Source organism: Hyla sarda, chromosome 4, assembly GCF_029499605.1.
Source record: "Hyla sarda isolate aHylSar1 chromosome 4, aHylSar1.hap1, whole genome shotgun sequence".
Taxonomy (NCBI): domain Eukaryota; kingdom Metazoa; phylum Chordata; class Amphibia; order Anura; family Hylidae; genus Hyla; species Hyla sarda.
The window spans coordinates 239337127-239363556 of record NC_079192.1 but is presented as its reverse complement, the minus strand read 5'-3'; the positions used below and the strand labels follow the sequence as shown (position 1 = coordinate 239363556).

At 40.0% G+C, this 26430-nt stretch overlaps 1 protein-coding gene across 7 annotated transcripts in view; it reads right to left on the bottom strand.

Annotated features, from left to right (window-relative positions):
• Positions 1 to 26430, bottom strand: part of CADPS2 (calcium dependent secretion activator 2) — a 707505-nt gene that overhangs the window by 55430 nt on the left and 625645 nt on the right. For all 7 annotated transcript variants that reach the window (XM_056573788.1, XM_056573791.1, XM_056573793.1 and 4 more), the window contains one exon: positions 4484 to 4591. In XM_056573788.1, coding sequence (XP_056429763.1) covers positions 4484 to 4591 — 108 coding nt within the window. The remainder of the gene's footprint in view (positions 1 to 4483; positions 4592 to 26430) is intronic.

Below are 26430 nucleotides of genomic sequence, written 5' to 3'. Positions count from 1 at the left end.
ATTACATCAAAATAAAGTAGACATCTGAAAGTATAAGTTTCATAAACTATTTGGTCAGTATGTATAAATATATGCAACCAATTAGTGTTAAAATAGCAAAAAATCGTGATTTTTTACATTGTTAAAAAAAACTACAAATGATATCGGCTTACTTTTACTATGTACATGAAGGACAACTTGTGACAAAAAAACAATGTCAGAATTATCGTGATTGGCAAAACGTTACCAGAGTTATTCTCTAATAAAGACAGACATCCCCGATTTGAAAAAACAGGCCTGGTCTTTCAGGGGCGTACAGGTTTATTTGCATTGGTCCTTAAGGGGTTAAAGAAAAATGTTTTCCAGCAAAGTAGCCCTCTGAGCATACTAATTTTGTCAGAAAGGTTTGACTTTTTCAAAAATAAGACATTAGCCAAACATTAGCAAAAAATGTGGGTGTTGTTTTAAATTGAAATGACCCACAAAATAAAGATTACATGTCAATTTTACTGTACAGTGCAATGCGTAATTATGAACCCCTAAAATTTAGGTTTTTCTCCCAATTCCCCACCAAAAAAAAAAAATATATATATATATATATATATATATTTTTTTTTTTTTTGCTTTGTCATACATTTTATATTAAAATGAAAGGTGCAACAAGGAGAAAGGTAAAGTCAGCTCTCCCAGCGTGGCCTGCCGCATCAAGGACAGGTGTGGACCTCACCGATAATATGAGATAGAAGAAGAAATGTCAGTCCAGCACAGCAGCAGCTCAAAGCAAAAACGTTTATGGGTGATAGCACGCAGTACAGCAGGTAAGCATAAAGGTGACGCGTACAAAGAGATGTTATGTACATTACTAAATATATAAACATATTGGGGGAGATTTATCAAAACCTGTGCAGAGGAAAAGTTGCTGAGTTGCCCATAGCAACCAATCAGATTGCTTCTTTCATTTTGCACAGGCCTTGTCAAAAATGAAAGAAGAAATGTGATTGGTTGCTATGGGCAACTGGTTAGCTTTTCCTCTGCACTGGTTTTAATAAATCTCCCCCATTTATAATTAACATCATAAATATATTATATGTACAGATCAGGCTATTATAAGAAATGTCAGTAGATATAACGAGTGATTCATGTCCCAGATAGGTAAAAAAATTAGTGTGATATATAGTGTGAACTCCGGGTAATATATCGCTGCATGAATATACAGAAAGGAAAACGCACGTCCTTGTGTGAGCCGCATGCTCATGTGTGAACAGAACCCAAACTGCAAACATAAGCAAGATAAAGCATGATAGGGCACTGTTCACACACTGAGAATGGCTTCATTAAAGGTACATACACGGAAATTCAGATGAAACCCAATGACCCCAAGTAAAATAAAAATGATTACAATAAGTGATGACTAAAGATAAATGGTATTATTGGAAAAAACGGCTGTGGAGTAATAATTATTATAGTAACAGGAAACCCCTTCTAGGCTGGGAAAAATACAGGATATACTCAATAATGAAGAATAACATCCTGTTAAGAATCCAAAAAACCTCCTGATCTAACAACTTTTGTTTATGATTACCCCGCGGACATGTTTTGCAGCTTGAGGGTAGAGGTACTGCCCGAGTGTTTCTCCACACAGTGATGTGAAACCATTGATACATGTCTAGAATGTAAGGTATTCTAACTTCAAGTGGATTAGTGGTGCAACCCACGTACTGCATCTGGCAGATTTCACATGAGATCAAATACACAAGAAAAGCAGTGTTACAATTCATAACTGTTTGAGATTATGAATCTCTCCCGTGGATAAAGACTTAAATTGAATACCATTGGCCATAATGCCACAAGTAATTAACTTTTTGTGCCCGCATTTAACTCAGCCAGGTGGGCTTGGCAGTGGTACTTGTCAAAAAAGAGACTTGGTGAAATATGTTGGCCAATGGTAGGGGCACGTCTAGAAATACATCTATTGCTGTATTCTTCCCTGCCTCCTGCTCTTTCCGTTGGATACTTGTTTTGCGTTCAGCCTTGAAGGGGTTTCCTGTTACTATAATAATTATTAATCCACAGCCTTTTTCTCCAATAATACCATACATCTTTATTCCTCACTTATTGTAATAATTTTTATTTTACTTGCGGTCATTCCCTTACATATTGCCACTTGGGTTTCATCTGAATTTCCGTGTATGTACCTTTAATGAAGCCATTCTCAGTGTGTGAACAGTGCCCTATCATGCTTTACGTTGCTGCTTATATCTTCTTGCTTATGTTTGCAGTTTGGGTTCTGTTTACACATGAGCATGCGGCTCACACAAGGACGTGTGTTTTCCTTTCTGTATATTCTTGCAACGATATATTACCCGGAGTTCGCATTATATATCACACTAATTTTTTTACCTATCTGGGACATGAATCACTCGTTTTTAAGATTTTTATATCTACTGACATTTCTTATAATGGTCTGATCTGTACATATAAGATAATTATGATATTAGTTAGCTATGTAGATAACATCTCTACGCGTGTAGACAATGTGTACTGCAATATAAGTTTTTACATTTGGTTATGCCCGTTTTTCTTTCTTTTTCACATTCTTAAATCCCTATGTATGTAGGAGGTTTCTATCATTGCAGGTGAAATACGCAGGAGATATGTGTTATGCTATGGATCCTCCCCCTTATAAGGGATTATGTGGCAGTTCAACAGTTGTATATGTAAGGACAGGTGCCTCTGGCCAAAAAGCGTCACCTTCATGCTTACCTGCTGTACTGCGTGCTATCACCCATAATAAATGGGCTGTGTTTTTAAAGTTATTATAAAGAGTGATATTACAGCCTAACAAATATCTTTAAACTATGTTCATCAACTATTGTAGAATCAAGATTGCACACCATATATTGTGTAATGTACATGTGAAGGTAGTGTTTAGGAAAATATACATTGGGTATATTGGACAAACCAAAATATTTCTTGCAAATTCAATACATGCAGAGGAACATGTTAAAGGGTTACTCCGCTCCCCAGCATTCAGGAACTCAATGTTCACATTGAGTGAACGCTGTGTGTGCGGGCTTCCGTGTTCACACCTGCCCCCTCGTGACATCACGGCCTTCCCCCTCAATTAAAGTCTATGGGAAGGGGGCGCAACGGCCGTTACACCCTCTCCCATAGACTTGCATTGAGGGGGAGGGTGGTTGTGATGTCACATGACGGGGCGTGACGGGGCGGGCATCAACACGGAAGCCTGCACACAGCATTCAGGAACTCAATGCTCCGGATGCTGGGGAGCAGAGTAACCCTTTAAAGACTTCTAATACCATCAAGAGATACTTTTTTGAGCTAAAACATACAGAACAGGTGTACTTAGTTTGATCCACTTATCTAGATTTGCCATCAAAGGAAAGCTTTGAACTGAATGTTAAGACCCGGTTTACATCTGGTGACTGCACTGCCATGCATGAGTGAGGCGCTGCCTGTTGTAGAAAATTATTATTACTCTAAAAATAAGTCACAGGGTAAAACAAGCTACTGAAGTGTGATGGATGTAAATTCACACAATGTGCCCATTAATGAAAAACTGCCACACACTGCACCCGAGTATATCAACACACACTGTGCTCGAGTGTAATACTGCCACACACTGTGACCCTGAAGATAATACTGCCACATGCTGTTCCAACTAGCCAAACACTGTGCCCTGAACTGAATAAGTATACCACTGTGCCCTTTAAAACAATGAATGATGCCATTGCCTGCTAATGAACTGTGCCACTGTCCTAAAGAACTCTGCCTCCTAATGAACTTAGACACACCAACACAAATGTATGCATGAGGAGCAGATCCCTCTTTTCCCTGTACCCAAAACCAGCTGGAGGTCTGGACAATTGGCAGCCGCGGATTGGCTTTGGACCGTGGTCCGCTAGTTTAGTTCCCCTAAAATAGAGGGGTACTAAGGGTAATTTGGGGTGAAAGATGGATTATTGTACTGCAAAGCTTATTAGGTATCTGAAATTTTGTTTTGAAAGGCATAAATATTGGGTCAGCTTTACCCATAGATAAATATAGAACCATGGTTAGTCCCACAGCATCAGTAGAAATGCTGATTTACTGAAAACTTATATTATGTAGAGATGAGCGAACTTACAGTAAATTCGATTCATCACGAACTTCTCGGCTCGGCAGTTGATGACTTTTCCTGCATAAATTAGTTCAGCTTTCAGGTGCTCCGGTGGGCTGGAAAAGGTGGATACAGTCCTAGGAGAGAGTCTCCAGCCCACCGGAGCACCTGAAAGCTGAACTCATTTATGCAGGATAAGTCATCAACTGCTGAGCCGAGAAGTTTGTGACGAATTGAATTTACTGTAAGTTCGCTCATCTCTAATAATATGCAAGATTTCATGCTCGTTGTGTCAAGGTGATAGTACTTGACAGATGAATAAAATTCCAGCCAGTAAATATTCACACAACACTATAGAACATATTATAAACATAAATTACTTACATCAAAAAACTTTTCTATGTACATTTCCTCGTTGACTTTTTCTCGCAGGATATCTTGATTTTGTCGCACGAATGTTATGTAGGTATCTGCAAGGTCCATTCCAGGCTTCTGAACGGCAAAATGTAATTAAATGAAAGACTTTTTTTGTTTGTTTAGAATAGATAATATTCAACAGAAGTAATTCTTAATAGTGTAAGAATGATATACTTGTGCATACAGTTGCAAGAAAAAGCAAGTTAACACCTTGGATTAATAGAAGTGTCAGTTATAGACAAACATAGCTAAAGTTTGTTAATAACACACTAACAGTTGTACTGTTTATCTGTTAAGTAAACATTCACAATGAAGGGAGAAAAATGTAAGTGAACCTCTGTGTTAATGACTTCTCTAAAGGTGCTTCATGTAAGGAGATGACATCATAAGTGTAGATTCCTTAGGTATTTTGACCATCAAATAAAGATGGCAACAGCCTGGTTACTGACAAATCTATTCTTCACAAAAAAAAAAATATATAAATATATATATATATATATATATATATATATATATATATATATATTTGTGTGAACTATTCTTTTATGAAAAAAACTTTCGGAAAAACAGTACTGAACCCAAATACCAAAACTTCATTCCTAATGTGAATCATGGTTTAGGGCTACTTTGCTGCCTCAGGACCTTGTGATGATGGAGGGAACAATACATTTAAATGTATATCCAAATAATATAATCAGCAGTCCATGACCTCAAGCTGACGAGATCTTGGGTGATGTAATAAGATCAATAAGACTGACAATCTTCCGGGAAAGGCAGACTGCTGGTGGGCCCGGTTTGGCATCCAGTGGGCCCCCAAAGCTCTTAGCTATGTTTAAATTAAAGGAAAACTGTCAGCTTTCTCCCCCCGCACTAACCAGCGGTACTTGCTGGTAGTGCGGGGGACACTGATCAGTTTGGTCCTTATCTTGCCCGGATCCGCCGTGCCGTTCAGCCGTAATCTTCTATTTTCGGAATATGCAAACTGGCACCAGCCGGGCTAACTAGCACTCTGAGGTCAGTGCCGCTGGCTGCAGCGCCACCTAGCTTATCAATATTCATCCCCTCTCTCTTCATTACAGAGTGGGGAGAAGAGGGAGAAGCGGAGGGAGAGGGGAGGAATATTGATGAGCGTTGCTGTGGCCAGCGGCACTGACGTCAGAAAGCCAGTTAGCCTGGCCGGTGCCAGTTAGCACCTCATATTCCAAAAATAGTAGATTACGACTGAACGGCACGGCAGATGCTGGCACGGTAAGCATCAAACTGATCAGCGTTGCCCGTACTACCAGCGTCCACCGTACTGCGGGGGGAGAAAGCTGACAGTTTTCCTTTAAAGATGCGCATGACAGAGTTATGGAGAGGGCTGTGGCTGCCAATAAACTAATTATAAAATGGTAGGACAGAGGACATTGTGTGCAAAGACAGGCTGCCTATCCTGTCATCGGCAATTAACAATGTTAGGCAGCCCTGTTGCAATACCATATGCAGCATTCTCCTTTTTATACAGTAGTAGTATCAGCTATTTACTGTGTGAGCAAGAGGCAGAACCCCATAAGGACTATTTTGTTGGCAGAGTGCAGGCCCGAACTGCAGCATTACACACAATGACACACTTCCATGTTGTCTCTGTGATGTGTCACTCCTCCTTTAATGTTTGTGCCATCTACTCTGCTGGCTCCTCTGCCTAACAACACACGACTTTCTTCAGCTACAGGAGATGAGGGTCTGCTGGACTAGTTGAGGGGGGTTTCTGCTTATTACTATGTGGATAGAGGGATCATGCTTACTTCTGTGTGGAAAGAGGGATGGAAGGGGGTCCTGCTTATGTGGGAAGGGTGTCCTGCATTGTACTTTGTGGGGTGAGGGTTTGAAGGGGTTCCTGCATACAGCTGTGTGGAGAGAGGGCTGCGAGGGCATTTGCTTTCCAGGGGGCTGTGGCTTACTAAGTGTGGGGAGGGAACTAGAGGTGGGTCCTGATTACTACTGTGTGGGGAGGGGGTCCTGCTTAGTACTGCATGGGGTGGGGGCTGGGGCGTTCTGCTCACTACTGTGTGAGGCCAAGGGGCTGGAAGAAGGGAGAACGGAGTTCCGCTTACCATGTGAGGCCAAGGGGCTAGTTTGGGGTTCAGTTTAGTACTGTGTGGGAGAGAGCTGGAGACCTGCTGCCTACTATTGTCTGCAATTCATTTATGGGTCTAAGTTATGAATTTATTAGGGGTTAGAATAAATATTTATTTTGGGTTCTGGGCTATGAATTCATTCAGGGGGTCTGAATTTATTTTGGGATCTGGGTTTTAAAGTTATTTAGCAGTCTGGGTTATGAATGTATTTCAAGGTCTTGGGTGTGATCTACATTTACTTGTGTTGCTATAAAGTATGTCTCTTATTCCTCCGGGAATTGTCATTATTCTACAAGCTCACTTTTTGTGTCACAATGATCAATAAGCAGCTACAATAATTCTCCATGTATGCCAGGCAACATCTGGGTGTTACCAATCCTTTAGACAACAGAATATATCTCTACATAGTCTGAGGCTGTGTTCAAAATAACAACTAAAAACAGCTAAAAAAAAAATAGAGCAAAAGGCTTTTGGCTTTTTTTTCAGCAGCTTTGGCATGAAAACAGAATGATTCATAAGTGTCCAAATCTTATGTGCAGCTAAATAAAAAGTTTATTGAAGAAAGTTGCTGTTAAAGGAGGATAGGGTTCACTTACCTTTTCTTTCTGCATTGTGGATGTTAACCAAACAAGTTTAAACAGTACAACGAAAAGACAAACGGTACAATTGTTTGTGTAAATAATTTTGTTCATAACCACATTTTACTAGTAATCAATCCAGAGATCCAGCTAAGTATTAAGGGCTTAACATCTTTTTTTTCTTGCATCTGTAAAGTTTTTAAAGTGTATACACAAGTAGAAGAGGTTTAGGGGTTTGAACCAGCAAGTGACAGGCAGGAAACTGCATGTAACACATTAAAAGAGAAGTCTCATGGACAACATTTTATTTTTTATAATGCCTGGCCTCCCTACAAATAAAACAAACAGGACTCTGTGTCCAGGTATCTTGCGCTGCCTCTCTGGCACTGCCTTCTTCCTGGTCCGGCCGTGGTCAGTGTGTCACCGAGTCGGTCAGCAACTCGCCAGCTGCAGTGACGTCCTTCCGGCAATAGGCTGAGCAGTGGCAGTGTGATGCAATGAGCCACGGCATTGGTCATCTAGGCTCAATGCATCAAGACTGCCCGCTCAGTCTATTGCCTGCCGAGGCGGGACACAGCTGCAGCCGTCGATTTGCTGACTGGTTTCATGATGCAGACAGCCACACCAAGAAGAACATGGTAACAGAAGAGCAGAGCAAGATACCAGGATACCGAGGGAGCAGAGGCAGGTGAGTCCTGTTTATGTTTTATTTTCAGGCAGCCCGGGCATTTTACTAAAAAATTTTGCCCATGAAATATCTTTGTTATTGTTAATACAAATTGTATTCACAATAGTAATTTTAGACAAGAGCATTAGTAGAAGTCATGTCACTTATTTTCTGGACTATAAAAAAATAAATAAAATAAAATTGAGACTGAGTTATTAAATATGCTTTCCAAAACTGCCTTAAAAGACAAAAATATGTCACACAGTTTGAACACACTATGAAAAAAAAACAAGGAGAGAAGGAAAAAAATGAAAAACCCAACATACAAACCCCAGATATTATTACAGAATAGAAATACTCTTAGACATGAAAAAAGGTACATTGCTTTTTCCACTGGACCATATACAATGTAGACAGCAGACACATAATTCACATAAAACATATAAAAAGGTCTTAAAACCTCCATATCTTCATATACTTGTATTTGCCAGTTTTGTATGAATAGTTTTTTATTAAGGGGTTGTTGCAACAAAACTTCATTATTTACTGTCTTAATTTTTTTTGTTTTACACACAGCATTTCATAAAGCAATATATGTTTTTGAAGGTTGTATAAAGAAAATATGCTTTGACAGGCAACAGTATGCTAAAAAAAATACTGTAACATTTTAGAAATCGGTTACATGACTTTCAAATGTTAGAAAATATTCTAAAGTAATGTATTATCTAAACAGTTCTGTTTCATTACAGTTACTTCTGGATGATGGTCTCCATTCTTGTAACATTGAAAGTGTGCAAGATTTTTCAATACGCACAATGTGTGATATATACGTTAAGTGACCTGCTTTATACTTTCATTACACTCCACAACAGTACTGTGATAATTTTTTACTAAGGCCCCCCTTTACATATATCCAGCACTGTAGAAAAACAATGGGACTGATTGTAGAACTGATCCAATCCATTTGAATGGGTGGACTGAAATGCCCCATAGGGGAATGCAGTGTCCCCCTGTCCAACCTGCAAAAGTAATAACCATTGGATGCTGGACAAGTAATGCACTGTCATCAGTTGTGGCATCTGCTGCGGATAGGTTTAGGATTGGTTCACTGAGTTACATAGTTAGTATGGTTGAAAAAAAGACATACGTCCATCAAGTCCAACCAGGGAATGGTTGGATTGCTGGATATATGTGAACCCAGCCTAAACTTATAATGCATTTGAATGTCAATGCATCACTCCTAACTGTTTTTTGCCTGACGCATGTGTACAATACTATCTCTATTTGCCTGACCTGGACTGTCAATCCCGAATCTGCGCTGTCTGCCTCGACTTACTTCTGAGTGCAGCCCAACATCAAACTAGTTGGATAGCATCAGGGGTTCGCACTCATTGTCCCCTTACAATAAGTACCAAGCAACATTTAAATAAAATTGCTCTTTAAGCTCTTAACCCCTTAAAGACCAAGCCCATTTTCACCTTAAGGAACAGAGCATTTTTTGCACATCTGACCACTGTCACTTTAAGCATTAACAACTCTGGGATGCTTTTACTAACAAATTTGATTCCGAAATAGTTTTTTCGCAAAATACTCTATTTTAACATAGTGGTAAATTGTTGCCAATACTTACATCACTCCATGGTGAAAAATTCCAAAATGTCATGAAAAATTTGAAAATTTGGCCCTCCCCTCCATCCCTGATCCCCTCAGTCTTCTTACCTCTCTGCCCTGTCTTTCCTGTTTTCGTCTCCTGCCGAGTTTCTTGCTTTTCTACTCTACTCGTCCTCTTATCTCTGCTCTTATAGGCTTCTTATCTATTCCCCTTGCTGCTCCCCTTGTGTGCACCTTCTCATTGACTTCTTCCTCGCTTTACTTACGCATCCTTCCTTTGTCTCGCCTTTACCCTTTTTCCTGGGTTTGTCTTTCATCTTAATTCAGGTTCTTTTTGTTCTGAGCATTGTATTTGATATATGGACCCAACTGTCACATTGGCTATTTCAGTGCCTTGCATTATGTGCTCTTTGTACCCTTTCTGCTTGTAAGGAAAATGGACATGCCAAATAAATTATATATTGATCTTCACATACAATATCTCTACTTTTATGTTTGCATCATAAAGTTGACATGTTTTTACTTTTGGAAGACATCAGAGGGCTTCAAAGTTCAGCAGCAATTTTCAAATTTTTCACAAAATTTTCAAAATCGGAATTTTTCAGGGACCAGTTCAGTTTTGAAGTGGATTGAAAGGGCCTTAATATTAGAAATACCCCACAAATTACCCCATTATGAAAACTGCAGCCCTCAAAGTATTTAAAATGACATTAAGTGTGTTAAAGGGGTACTCCTATTAAAAATTACTTCTATTAACATTTTTTTTATCCTTCCAGTACTTATTACCTGCTTATTACTACAGAGGAAATTATTTTCTTTTTGGAACACAGAGCTCTCTGCTGACATCATGAGCACAGTGTTCTCTGCTGACACCTCTGTCCATTTTAGTTACTGTCCAGAGCAGCATATGTTTTCTATGGGGATTTTCTCCTACTCTGGACAGTTCTTAACATGGACAGAGATGTCAGCAGAGAGCACTGTGCTTGTGATGTCAGCAGAGAGTTCTGTGTTCCAAAAAGAAAATAATTTCCTCTGTAGTATTCAGCAGCTAATAAGTACTGGAAGAATTAAGATATTTTAATAGAAGTAATTTCCAAATCTGTTTAACTTTCTGGCACCAGTTGATTTAAAAAAAAAAAAAGTTTTCCACCGGAGTACCCCTTTAACCATTTAGGTGTTTCACAGGAATAGCATCAAAGTGACCACTCGCATGTTCTTGTAGACCCAGTTTTTTAATTTTACAAGGGGTAAAAGGAGGGAAATCCCCACAAAAGTTGTAACCCTTGAGTAAGGAAATATCTCATATGTGTATGTAAAGTGTTTGGTGGGCGCAGTAGAGGGCTCAGAAGGGAAGGACAACAATGGAATTTTTAAGAGTGAGTTTTTTAAAATGATTTTGGGGGGCATGTCACATTTAAGAAGCCTCTATGGTCCAGAACAGCAAAAAAAAAAACAAAAAAAAAAAACACACACATGGCATACTATTTTGGAAACTACACCCAACATGAGTACAGTGAGCCTTAACACCCCACAGGAGTTTGAGAAATGTTCATTAAAGTGGGATATGAAAAGGAAAAATTAGATTGTTTACACTAAAATGCTGGGGTTATCCCAAATATTTCGTTTTCACAAGAGGTAACAGGAGAAAATGTCACCGTAAATTTCTTTGGAGTAAGGACATACCTCATATCTGGATATAAACAGCTCTGCGGGTGCACACCAGGTCTCGGAAGAGCAGGAGCGCAGTCAGGGGCCTTGAGCTTCTACATAGCTGCCTATTGAGCCAGAACATCGGGACCCCCCCCTCAAGGAGAGTATGGGGTAAATAACTGGGGTGCACTAAGTTAGTAAAGTGGGGTACAGTGGGCTGTAAAATGACAAAATAGGTTATGTTCCCAGAATGATGACCCAGAGCATAGCCAAACCCTATGCTCTGAATAATCATTTTGTGAATGTGATGTGTGTGGCCGTCCCTAACCTGTTGCCTCAAATGCGCACCCCACTCAGGTGGAGAGAGAGTGCTGCGCATTTGAGGAAACATAAATAAGTCCCTGATGCTAGTGACTCAGTGACCCATGACCCATTTGAGGAAACATGAATAAGTCCCTGATGCTAGTGACTCAGTGACCCATGACCCATTTTTGGAAAAAAGCCCTCCTGGGACAGTACAAAAGAGTTGCAATTTTTTTTGTACCATACCCGGGTTTTCCGCACGGTGTTGTATGGCTTGAGGACTTGATCAGAGAGGTCAACTCCCCCCATAAACTGATTGTAGCCCAGAATACAATCAGGCTTGAGGACCGGTGTTGTGGTACCTCGCACAGGGACATGTGAGCTGTCGTTACCATGGACTGTGGTCAGCATAAGGGCATCCCTCTTATCCTTATACCTGACCAGCAACAGGTTTTCATGGGTAATGGCACGGGACTCATCCTTGGGCACAGGTGTCTGGATCAAATTTAGAGGGAGGCCTCTCTGGTTGTTCCGCACGGTCCCACAAGCGGACGAGGATCTGGCGGCAAGGGATGTGAACAGAGGGATGCTGGTAGAAAAGTTGTCCACCAGCAATGGGTGCACAAGGTTTCAAACGATTTTCCCGCTAACACCCAGAGTGGGGGGACATACTGGGGGTTCAATGCGGGAATGTCGTCCCTCATATACTCTAAACTTGTAAGTGTACCCGGAGGTACTCTTACAAAGTTTGTAGAGTTTCCACTTCGAGGGAATATACTGGCGGAAGATGAGTCTTCCCGTAAAACTGATGAGAGAGCTCCCTGAGGGGTACGTAGGCCTCCAAAAAATGTTTTTAAACTCCTACCAGTCCCTGCACACAAAATTCACCCTGAGCTATTGGACACTGGAGGACACTTCTTCAGCCCTGAGTAGCACAGATCTCAGCAGAGGAGGGGTCCCTGACTCTTTCTCTCAGCTCTGCCCGCTGACTGAACTCTGTGGGCTAGCAGAGCTGTGAGAAGGTGGACATTAACGATCGTCCGACCAATAGCAGCCCTCCTGGGGAGTGACGGGATCGCCACCTCCCCCCAGCTACAGAAGGTAATTGGCAGTGTATAGTACACCCCCGATCACCTACTAACTCCGGGTTATCGGATCACACGTGACCCGTATGACCGGAATCGCTGCAGATCGCCGGTGTGAATTCAATCACTGACATGGGGGGGGGGGGGGAGGCAGGACCCAGCAGGCATCCTGGTCCGGTCCCCGCCGCGGGTTCTTAAGTACCAGGGCATCAGGGCATACCTGTATGCCCTTGGTCCCTAAGTGGTTAATGACCAATGACGTGTATACACCATTAAGGGTGTATACCGGGTGGCCCTCAGCTGATTCCTCCATTCACAGCTGGCATACCGCGATCGCCGTGGGTGCTATTAACCCTTTAGACTGCCGCTGTCAAAGCTGACAGTGGCATCTAAAGGGAGATTTAAACCATCCCTGGTGGATTGCGATTCCCTGCTGAAGTAGCCATAGGGCTTACCTCTCCTGCAGTCCAGTCCATGGCTCTGGGATTGATAGAGCCGCTCTTCAGAAGGTTCTCTCAATCGAGCCCAGAGCAGACTGATCTGTGGATCTTTTGAACTACGTTGGTCTGTATAAGGAATACTACGGTTTTCAGTCCAGTCACAAAAGCGGATACGGGGCAAAAATTTGCTGACCAGAGTCACTATCTGACTCAGTTGGCTCATTTAAATTAATGTGATGCAAGCCGGGTGACCATATTAATGAATCGTGGGGTGAATGCACCCTTACTGGACTTTGTCCATGTCTGTACTTCAGCTCAGACAAAGTAATAAGGTATGAATTCTATAAGAAGGAAATAAAATTTTATCTTTGCCAAAAAGTACAAGTTTTTGTATCTGACAGTGCCCATTTAAATGGCTGCATGGCATATGACAAATATGGTGCTAGTACACTTTTTGGATTTACACTTCAGTACACCACTTTAAATGGCTCCTTTTGTCCACAACCAGTTTTGTAAGTCAGATCAGGGTTGGTGCAGATTTGTGACAAATTGAAGGCTTTGCAACAAATTGTGTGACAAGTCACACATGACAAATTCATGAACACTGAAAAAATGTTTTAGAAAATAAAAAAGCATCAAAAGGAAAAGTCGCAAAGATAAGTCCCTAAACAGCAACAGTGACAAATTGTGCGACAAATCAAGTGTGTCCCTGAGCAAAATTAAACATGCAGCCCCGATGCTAAAATATCATTTCAACAAGCTAGTCAGATACCATAGTTACTATGCAAAGAGCAAGATCACCAAAAATACTACTATAAAGACTTGAATAACATGACACATAATTACTATTCTGTCATTACTACTCAACAATGTCTCAATAATACCACCATACTGTTCCGAACACACACAAAAAAAAATGAAAAGAGAAAAATTACCAACATACAGTGACCATATAATGGTATAATACCAACACTACACTGCAGATGTATGTGATGAAGTGTTTATCCAACAACTTTCAGATGACATCACCTATGATTTAAAGGGGTATTCCAGGCAAAACCTTTTTTTTATATATATTAACTGGCTCTGGAAAGTTAAACAGATTTGTAAATTACTTCTATTAAAAAATCTTAATCCTTCCAATAGTTATTAGCTTCTGAAGTTTTCTGTCTAACTGCTCAATGATGATGTCACGTCTGTGCATGATGGGAGAATATCCCCATTGGTACTGCACAGCTCCCGGGACGTGAGTCATCAGAGAGCAGTTAGACAGAAAACAACAACTCAACTTCAGAAGCTAATAACTATTGTAAGGATTAAGATTTTTTAATAGAAGTAATTTACAAATCTGTTTAACTTTCCGGAGCCAGTTGATATATAAAAAAAAAGTTTTGGCCTGGAATACCCCTTTAAGTAGTTCCCTATTCCCATCTTTTCTATGTAGTCCGACCAGTCCATCTTCCCCCCCCCCCCCTCGATGGATGCCCTGTCTCTACCTTATACCTAGATTAACTTTTTAATTTCTTTTATCTCCCTTGCTAATTTAAGTAAACTATAGATATTAAGTTTCTTTTAATTTATTATTATTAAACATTTTTTTATTTTGAAGCTTATAGAAATTCATACAGAGGTAAGTCTGATACGTAGCATCTGCCATATTATTTACAAGATTTAAAATATGACAGTTTATAAGCCAAATAACATGAAATTACTACTTTTATTTTGAGTAAAACTAAAACTATGAACTTGGCTGCATTTAAATTAAATATTAATGGCTCTCATAAATTAAAACAATTTGCATTCCCAGAAATAGCAACATATGGTTACATGATATCACGCAAACATATTTACAAAAAGACTGCTGTTGGATAATATAATAATTAAAATACAGTACACATTAAGAGGCAGCAGCTGGTGAGATTTGTCAATTACAACTACACTCCTTGCAAACATTTCTATACAGGCAAGGGTCACTTGCATTCTGAGCATATCTATTCAGTGAGTTTTACTGTAATAAAGCAAACTCAGATTATTTTTGGAGGTTATTCAGTATCATAAATATCAAATTAGACTCAAATTTTAAATGGAGGCTATATAAAATGACAAATATTTTAACTTCAATTGTATCTAATACTGGATGGTAAATGTTAATTGATATAATGATCAGTGAGCAGTAATACATATCAGGTTTATTGGAAGGGGGGGGGGGGGGGCGTTACAAGAAAAAAAACAAAAACAGCAAAAAGCAGGTTTTCAAATCATTGCTGTACATTGCACATTGTATGTATCAAAATGTCTCTGAATGATTTAGTACTATCCAGTCCTCCATTTATTTCATTTTTGCATCAGGTGAGAGACAGGACTGATAAATACATACAGCAGCTGAAGGTCTTTCTGACCTTATGTGAATGGCACAGTAGATGGAGTGTTGGACAAAGTGATCTATAACAACCTGCTTTTGACTTAGGCAAGGTACTGTCTATTGTCAAGGTCTGAAACTGGAATGTTGCACTTTAAGTTATTTACAGACATGTCAAAGGAAATTTCCATTAAGGTGTACTGTTAAATGTATACAAGACAGAATTAACAAGGTAAATACAAATTTTAATTATATTGAGTGTGAAAAATAACTCAACAAATTGAGTGTGTGTGTGTGTGTGTATATATATATATACATACATATAATTTTTTTTCTATTTTACTATCTATTTTCAGTATTCGTTCTGGATTTAAAGGGGTACTTCGGTGGGAAATTCGTTTTTAAAATCAACTAGTGACAGAAAGTTAAACAGATCTGTAAATTACTTCTATTTAAAAATCTTAATCCTTTCAGTATCAGCTGCTGTATACTACAGGGGAAGTTGTATAGTTCTTTTCTGCATGACCACAGTGCTCTCTGCTGAGACCTCTGTCCTTGTCAGGAACTGTCCAGAGCAGGAGCATATCTCCATAGCAAACCTATCCTGCTCTGGACAGTTCCTGACATGGACAGAGGTGTCAGCAGAGAGCACTGTGGTCAGACAGAAAGAAAAAAAAAAAGAACTTCCTCTGGAGCATACAGCAGTTGATAAGTACTGGAAGGATTAGGATTTTTTAAAAGAAGTAATTTACAAATTTTTTTCACTTTCTGGCACCAGTTGATTTGAAAAAAATAAAAAAATAAAAAAATTATATATGTAATAATTTTGTACCAGAATACCCCTTTAAGTCTAACAATAAGCTGACACTTCTTGTTTTGCAGAGAGTAACTTTTAGCAGTCTCCTCACAGGGTTACAATAACATGTAACACACATACTTTATGTAGATAACACAAGATCCACCATCCATAATATGTGATAGTCACAGCTCACCTACAATTAAAAATAGAAACGGACGTAAAAATGATTATGTAGCAGTATCTCGCTCTAACCAGTAGAAAATATCTATGTAGATTTATCAATGTTGAATTTAAGCACTAACCGTAACACATTAAGAACAACATTCAGTAAAACTGTTTCAATAAGGGTATTAATTTTTGTAAGTGATATTCCTACAAAGCACTGAAATGTGCCACTAAGTATGTTAATAAAACAATATTGTTTTATTAACATACTTATTGGCACATTTATAAAAAGTGGAATATAACTTATCCCCTATCAGAAGTATAGGGGATAAGTTATAAATCGCGGGGGGGGGGGTGGTACGACCGCTAAGACCCCCACAGTCTCCTGTACAGGGCCACGGCAGTCTGCAGGAAGCACCATGCCGTCCCCAGCAGGAAGCCGTGGCAAACACACCCCCTCCATGTATCTCTATGGGATACATGGAGGGGGCATTTTGGCCACCGCATCATGCGGGAACGGAATGCCCCCTTCCTGTGGACTGCCACGGCCCCATACATGAGATCACGGGGGTCCCAGCAGTATTTCTTTAAAATATGGATGAATATGAATATATATATATATATATATATATATAAAAATTAATTCATTTTTGGAAACGTTAGAGTCAAAAGCTAAAATGCCAAATAGAAACCTAAAGGCTATGCACTGAGAGTAGATGTCTATTTCAAGAAAGTTAGAAATGACAATGATACTAACACATATCATATAGATAAGCAGGGGGGCTCAACCACAAGGCCAAGCCCAGGGTGCAACTCTCAGTGAGTCCTAATTCAACTATATCCAATAAAAGCAACCACTGGAAAAAAATAGAGCGAACACCACTATAATAACAATTAATCACATGATTTTATTATATCAAATAAAAAATATAAATCACATACAATGAAAAACATTTAAAATACTCACTGAGAGCCACAACACACTCTCAGGGCAGGGCCATGAGCCCCTACACCCGAGAAATTGCAGTGTGTAATGGGGGTCCAATCTCGGCTCCTGGTGGCTATGCCATACAAATATCAATAGTGTACATAGAAATAATGGAGTCTGGTTATGTGCTAGTATACACAATGCATAGAAAGACAGTATAATTTATATACTATGATGTTGCAAACCCGACTACCATATGAAGTATGCAGTTAGAAATTAGTACATAAGCAAGCGAGTACACAAATAGTAATTAATATAATATCATAGCGAACCACACAGGAGCCAGCGACACAGATACCAGGGCAGGAACGGGGCCACAGAACCCCACGCATTTTGTCGCAAGTGACTTCCTCAGAGGTATCTGCAGGTGTTGTCCACAGATACCCCGGAGGATGTCGCTTGGACGGAACGTGTGGGGTTCCGTGGCCCCGTTCCTGCCCTGGTATCTGTGTCGCAAGGCTCCTGTGTGGTTTGCAATGATATTATATGAATTACTTGTTGAAGTAGAAAAAGGAAACATGCAGGCACTGCACGCTATTACTTTCTAGCAGTCTTAATGTGGGAGTGCAGACGGCATAAATACCAGCTTATAGGGTGGTGCTCATTCGTGGAAAATCACAGTGTATGAATACAGTTCAATAGATAGAAGGACAAAGGCACTCACCCAGAGCTGTGATTAGATATCTCCCCTGAACTGTGCACTCCTCTTTTAAGTGCACTCCCCTTCTAGTGATGTGGAACAAAGGTGAGTGGAAATTAGTATACAAGTAGAAGGCAGTGCAATACGAATTAAATATAATTGCAAAAAACTGGTAAGTATGATGGGTGCTAATATATTTATATAAAATCTTATATTCTACTTGACAAAATCTTTTACTTCATGCAATGCTATTTTATAAAAATACTCCCATATCTATTCGGTCATTAAGACCTATTTTTTCTTGTGCTTGCGTACGGAGTATCCATCTTGCCTCAAGTTCACGTAATCTCTTGACATTGTCATGTCCTTCTATCAGTTCTAGTTTTTGTATGCCTGTAAATTTTAGTTTTGTTGTATCGACATTATGTAAAGTATTAATATGTTCTATTAAACGTGGTGACCCTTTTCTTGTGCTGATGGATTTAACATGTTCTCGGAACCTGACATTTATTGGTCTAATGGTACTTCCTATGTAGAACTTCTTGCACTCACAGATAATTGCATAAACGATAAATTTAGTTCTGCAACACATAGGTTCTCTGGTAACGCCATCTATGTTTATGTGTTTCCCTGTAAGGTATTGTGTACATCAGTTGCAATGTCCGCTTATTAGTGTCTTACTAATACATCTTTCTTTTTTTTGTAGTCTTATGTTTCCTTTCGTCGGGTCTCTTTCTATTAATCCCCAGTGAATGTAGATCGATTTTTTAATAGTTTCTGCCAGGGGACTGAATTTACACGAGAAGGAGAAGCGACCAATTTCGGTTTCAGGAGTTTTATATTTAGTATGTTTTCTGTGACTTGTGTCTTTCGATCTAATTTTCTTGTTTTTTGTAGGGCTTTTTCTGGTACCTCCTTAGGATATCCCCTGTCCTGCAGCCGCATAGACAGGGCTCGAGCTTGGACCTCAAAAGTTTTGTTTGTACTATTTATGTGTTTTAAGCGTAAGAATTGGCCACAATTGGCCACAATTAAGAACTGTCCCAATATGTCGACTGGTTGCTGCGACCACTCCTCGATAGAGTGCCTGCACTAGTAAAGGACACCAACGAATTCCTAGCAGCACTCGAGGACATCCCCTTAACAGAAAATTGCCTACTAACTACAGTCGATGTAGAGTCACTTTATACTCGTATCCCTCAGGACTGTGCTGTGGAATGCATAGAGAACATCCTGAGAAGGACTGAAAAAAGTAGTGACTTTATAGCGTTTGTAAGCGAGGCTCTAAAATTCATACTGGAAAACAATGTTTTCCAGTTTGGGGATGATTGGTACGCCCAAAGGGGCGGTACAGCAATGGGGACTCCCACTGCATGTACCCTAGCCAATTTATTTTTGGCACTTTTTGAGGAACGCTATGTTTTCTCTTCCGGGAACCCATTCCTGAAGCAAGTAAGATGTTATCTGCAATTTGTAAATGATGTCTTCATGCTTTGCGATGGAACGAATTTAATTCCTTTGTTTCCTTCCTCAATATAAATAATATGAATATGCGGTTCACTTCTAAGTGGAACCATGAAGAAATTGAATTTCTAGATGTTAAAGTTAAAATATCAGAAGACCAACTAAGTACGCTAGGGTATCGAAAACCGACGGCAACTAACACCATATTACATTACAACAGTTATCATCCGATTCATACAAAAAACGCAATTCCCTATGGCCAATTCTTACCCTTAAAACGCATAAATAGTACAAATGAAACTTTTGAGGTTCAAGCTCGAGCCCTGTCTATGCGGCTGCAGGACAGGGGATATCCTAAGGAGGTACTAGAAAAAGCCCTACAAAAAACAAGAAAATTAGATCCAAAAACACTCTAGAAAAAAAGTCACAGAAAACATACTAAATATAAAACTCCTGAAACCGAAATTGGTCGCTTCTTCTTCTCGTTTAAATTCAGTCCCCTGGCAGAAACTATTAAAAAATCGATCTACACCCACTGGGGATTAATAGAAAGAGACCCGACGATAGGAAATATAAGACTACAAAAATGATGGTTACATTTAAACGTACAAAAAATCTGAAAGATGTATTAGTAAGAAGCCGCTTTACCACTGACACCGAGAAATCAGAAAACTGGTTGAAAAAAATGCAAATAGGAGGGAACCGCAAGTGCGGACACTGCAACTGGTGTACACAATACCTTACGGGGAAACATATAAACATAGACGGTATTACAAGAGAAATTAAAGAACCTATGTGTTGCAGAACAAAATTTATCGTTTATGCGATTATCTGTGAGTGTAAGAAGTTCTACATAGGAAGTACCATTAGACCAGTAAATGTCAGGTTCCGAGAACATGTTAAATCCATCAGCACAAGAAAAGGGTCACCACGTTTAATAGAACATACTAATACTTTACATAATGTCGATACAACAAAACTAAAATTCACAGGCATACAAAAACTAGAACTGATAGAAGGACATGACAATGTCAAGAGAGTACGTGAACTTGAGGCAAGATGGATACGCAAGCACAAGAAAAAAATAGGTCTTAATGACCGAATAGATATGGGAGTATTTTTTTATAAAATAGCATTGCATGAAGTAAAAGATTTTGTCAAGTAGAATATAAGATTTTATATAAATATATTAGCACCCATCATATTTACCAGTTTTTTGCAATTATATTTTATTCGTATTGCACTGCCTTCTACTTGTATACTAATTTCCACTCACCTGTGTTCCACGTCACTAGAAGGGGAGTGCACTTAAAAGAGGAGTGCATAGGTCAGGGGAAATGGTCTGTTGAAGTTCCTGTGGGAAGGAAACAGCTGTCACCAGCTATCTTACACACTGGCGTACTGCGCTCGCCGCGGCTGCCACCGCTATCCTGTTGTAACATGTACTACATGAATTAAAGAAGATATCTATTCACAGCGCTGGGTGAGTGCCTTTGTCCTATCTATTGAATTATATTAATTACTATTTGTGTACTTGCTTATGTACTCATTTCTAACTGCATACTTCATATGGTAGTCGGGTTTGCACCATCATAGTATAAATTATACTGTCTTTCTATGCATTGTGTATACTAGCACATAACCAGACTCCATAATTTCTATGTACACTATTGATATTTGGATGGCATAGCCACCAGGAGCCGATATTGGACCCCCCATTTCAAACTGCAATTTCTCGGGTGTAGGGGCTCATGGCCCTGCCCTGAGAGTGTGTTGTGGCTCACAGTGAGTATTTTAAATGTTTTTAATTGTATGTGATTTATATTTTTGTATTTGAGATAATAAAATCATGTGATTAATTGTTATTATAGTGGTGTGCGCTCTGTTTTCAGCGGTTGCTTTTTTTGGATACACTGATACTAACACAACATCAAAAGCATAGTAGAATAACTTGAGGATGAAGTATATCATTAGAAACTGAGCATGGTTATTATGGTTATTCTGAACTGAAAGTTGTGTAATAAAAATATATTGTATATTTTTATATAAGCCTCTTAGATGCTAATATCTTTACATTGAAACTCCAGGCACATAGTAAAAATTAATGAAACAGGTATACTGGGGTTATTCAACATGCCAGGGATATTGCTTACTGAACGCCAGATGCTAAGTTTCCAAGGTGATCAGTAGAGTATACCACGGGTAATACAATTGCTACTTTGACTTAATTGTTTTAATTTTTTTGGTTTTATCAACATAACTAAAAAAACCTTAATAAGCTAACTAAAATATTCAAGTAAATATCATGTAATATATAAATGGCCAAGGTCATTGATGACAGCTGCTCTAGTGGTTTATTCCTTACATAGTTATGTGAATCTAAATTGCCACAGTCTGTGGACTTGCACTTTACTAATTGGCAACAAGGAATTGTAGGAAATAGGTGTCATAGCATGGTGCATTATTACTGGTAGCATAGGAATATTTTGCATGTGGCATAGATGACTTATTTTGTATTCTACTTGTATTCTACTGTTGTATTGCTGCATGACCCTGGCAATACATTACATCTATAGAGATAGAAATACTGTTCCTGTGACCCTCGTTGCATCTATATATAGTTATATTATCTGTTTACCTACTTGTATTTGTGTCCACTCATCTGAGCTGTTTGGTATTCTGCACCCCTTGTTTTTACTGCCATACTTTTAAGGAAGACTTCATAAAGATTATGAACTACATGTGACCTTGTCATGCTATTTTGTCCAGCAATGTTTTTTGAAAGTTCTTCATGTATATACAATGTGCAAATGACCGATTATGTCACAATGCGATGTGAGGGAAGCTCAATGAGATCACCATACATTTATCACATCATGAAGGTAAGGCTGAGTGTCTCCAAGCAGCGACAAAGCCCACATACAAACATAGCTGTTGCCACCGGAGGGGTGTATAAGACCTGAAGGGGAGATTTACCAGAGGGAACTTTCTGGGACATTTACTTGAGGAAGTCACACTCACTATAAAGTCCTGAGTGTGTGGAGTCTTCGTGAATTGACTTGACTGTGTGTTGAGTTTGTATGTTTTCCCTTTGTTTGTGTGGCTTTCTTTCAGGTTCCCCTGTTTCCTCCCACAATTCAAAAACATACTGGAGGACATTCATCACTGCATTTAGAGCTTTTTCTTTTGCTTACTTCGGGTGCACAAAATGTTGCACGTACGCCTAAGCACTTGTTTTTGCAACTTTTGTGGTTACACAAAGTAGCAAACAGCTTTGCATAAGCAACTTTCAGTTTTCATTTTGCATTGGTTTGCGAATTTATGAAGTGAGAATGTTGCATGTAGGCATTAAAAAAAAAGTTGCAAACCTCTCCAAAATGTTGCAAATCTAAGTCAGGTCAGACATGGCTTACAAAAATGCCTTTGAAAAGCACTTTTAAAAAAGTCACACAAAAAGTTGCAAAGGAGAGGAAGAATCCGGCTGCGTAGTCTAAAATGCCCCAGCCTATTTTTGGTCCCAGTCTGGCCACAGAGATGATATATATATATGTATATGTATATATATATATAGACTGGAAGGTGAGACCGCACTGGGGACCGACCTCCGTGCAAGTGACTACCCAGGCAGGCAGCCAGCCAGCGATAATAGTACAAAAGTCCAGAAATCACCGCACAAGCAGGTCATAGGATCAATAAAAGCTGTTTTTCTTTATTCCCAAAATAAATTGCAACGTTTCGGCTACAATGCTTGATAAAGGCTATTGTAACCGAAACGTTCCACTTTAATTTGGGAATAAAGAAAAACAGCTTTTATTGATCCTATGACCTGCTTGTGCGGTGATTTCACACCTATGAATTAACACATGTGGAATTATATACATAACAAAAAAGTGTGAAACAACTGAAAATACGTCATATTCTAGGTTCTTCAAAGTAGCCACCTTTTGCTTTGATTACTGCTTTGCACACTCTTCGCATTCTCTTGTTGAGCTTCAAGAGGTAGTTACCTGAAATGGTTTTAAATTCACAGGTGTGCTGGTGTGGAGGAGGAGGTGTGATGGTGTGGGGGTGCTTTGCTGGTTGGGGATTTATTCAAAATTAAAGGCATACTGAACCAGCATGGCTACCACAGCATCTTGCAGCGGCATGCTATTCCATCCGGTCTGCGTTTAGTTTGACCATCATTTATTTTTCAACAGGACAATGACCCCAAACACACCTTCAGGCTGTGTAAGGTCTATTTGACCAAGAAGGAGAGTGATGGGGTGCTGCGCAAGATTACCTGGCCTCCACAGTCACCGGACCTGAACCCAATCAAGATGGTTTGGGCATGAGCTGGACCGCAGAGTGAAGGCAAAAGGGCCAACAAGTGCTAAGCATCTCTGGGAACTCCTTCAAGATTGTTGGAAGACCATTTCAGGTGACTAGCTCTTGAAGCTCATCAAGAGAATGCCAAGAGTGTGCAAAGCAGCAATGAAAGCAAAAGAAAGCTAGAACCTAGAATATGACATATTTTCACACTTTTTTGGTATGCATATAATTCCACATGTGTTAATTCATAGTTTTGATGCCTTCAGTGTGAATCTACAATTTTCATAGTCATGAAAATAAAGAAAACTTTGAATGAGAAGGTGTGTCCAAACTTTTGGTCTGTACTGTATATATCTATATATATAGCTATATATAAATAAATAAATAAATAGATAGATATATATAGTGTGTTACAGCTGATCTCCACCTGCAGTGGCTGAGATCAAAGATAACAAAGTTTCCTGCTGTTTAACAATTTAGATGTGACAGCCAATAGCGACTGCGGCAACAGATTCGTGATATGGGAAATTCTATTTCAAACAACTGCTGGGTTTAACCCCTTAACGACAATGGATGTATAAGTACGTAATGGTGCGCTGGTACTTCGCGCACCATGACGTACATTTACGTCATGGACATGACCGTGAGCACCGGATTGGTGCTCGCGTCATGCATGGCAGGTCCCAGCTGCTATCATCAGCCAGGGACCTGCAAGTAATGGTGGACGTCCGCGATCGCCATTTTGGAAACTATACCCCTCACGGAATGTAATAAGGGGTGCAGTGAGCATTTACACCCCACTGGCGTTTGACAGATCTTTGGAACAGTGGGCTGTGCAAATGAAAAATTACTTTTTCATTTTTACGGACAACTCTTCAAAAAATCTGTTAGACATCTGTGGGGCACCCCTTGTTACATTCCGTGAGAGGTGTAGTTTCCAAAATGGGGTCACATGTGGAGGGGGTCCACTGTTCTGGCACCATGGGGGCTTTGTAAATGCACATGGCCTTTAATTCCAGCCTAATTCTCTCCAAAAGCCCACTGGCGCTCCTTCCACCCCTGTGCAAATCCCAAATTTAGGTCTCAAATGTACATGGCGCTCTCTCACTCCTGAGCCCTGTTGTGCATCCACATATGGGGTATTTTCGTATTCAGAAGAAATTGCGTTACAAATTTTGGGGGTCTTTTTCTCCTTTTACCTCTTGTGAAAATGAAAAGTATGGGACAACATCAGCATGTTAGTGTAACATTTTTTATTTTTTTACACTAACATGATGGTGTAGCCCCTATCTTTTCCTTTTCATAAGGGGTAAAAGGAGAAAAATCCCCCCAAAATTTGTCCCGAGTATGGAAATACCCCATATATGGCACTAAACTGTTGCCTTGAAATACGACAGGGCTCTGAAGTGAGAGAGCACCATGCGCATTTGAGGCCTAAATTAGAAATTTGCAATAGGGGCAGACCCGGATACACGGATGGGGCTTGTTTCCACCAAAATCCTATGGCAGTGTTTCCCAAACAGGGTGCCTCCAACTGTTGCAAAACTCCCAGCCTGCCAGGATAATCAATGGCTGTCCGGCAATACTGGGAGTTGTTGTTTTGCAACAGCTGGAGGCTCCATTTAGGAAACACTGCCGTATGAAACGTTTTTCATTTTTATTGGGGGGGGGGGGGGAGATTATCTGTGTAGGGGTATATGTATATGTAGCATTTTACTTTTTATTTTGTGTTAGTGTCGTTTTTTAGGGTATATTCACACAGGCGGGGGTTCACAGTGAGTTTTCCACTGGGAGTTTGAGCTGCAGCGGAAAATTTGCCGCAGCTCAAACTTGTACAAGGAAATCCACTGTAAACCCCCGCCCAAACCTTCAGCTTTTGCAAACCTACAACTCACAGAATGTACTGACAGACCGTACATGCTGGTAGTTGTAGTTTTGCAACAGCTTTAGGCACACTGGTGAAGAACCACTGAGTTAGGAAACAGACTCTAGCTCAGTGATTCCAACCCGTTTGCCTCCAGCTGTTGCAAAACTACAACTCCCAGCATATCAGTGCATTCTGGGAGTTGTAGTTTTGCAACAGCTGGAGGCACACGGGTTGGAATCACTGAGTTAGGAAACAGACTCTAGCTCAGTGTTTCCCAACCAGTGTGCCTACAGCTGTTGCAAAACAACAACTCCCAGAATGCACTGACAGCCGAAAGGCATGCTAGGAGCTGTAGTTATGCAACTGGGGAAGAACAGTTTGAAGACCGCTAAGTAGTGGTCTCCAAATTGTAGCCTTCCAGATGTTGCAAAACTACACTCCAAGCATGACCATCTGAAGGGCCAGATATTGCAGAACTACATCGCCCAGCATCCCTGGCTGTCTGGGTATGCTGTGAATTTTAGTTTTGCAACATCTGGAGGGCTACAGTTTGGTGAGCACACCTCCCAGCATGACCAGACAGTCAGTGCATGCTGAAAGTTGTAGTTTTGCAACATCTGGAGGACCACAATTTGGAGACCTCTACACAGTGGTCTCCAAACTGGGGCCCTCCAGACGTTGCAAAACTACATTTCCCAGCATGGGACAACTCCCAGCCTTTGGCTTTCTGGGCATGCTGGGAGTTGTAGTTTTGCTACTTTTAGGCCACAGTGAAGATCACTTACCAGCAATCTTCACTGCAGCCTCCTCCATCGCCGCACTTTCTGGTGCCCCCCAACTGCCATTGGTTGGTCAGCCTGACCGACCAAT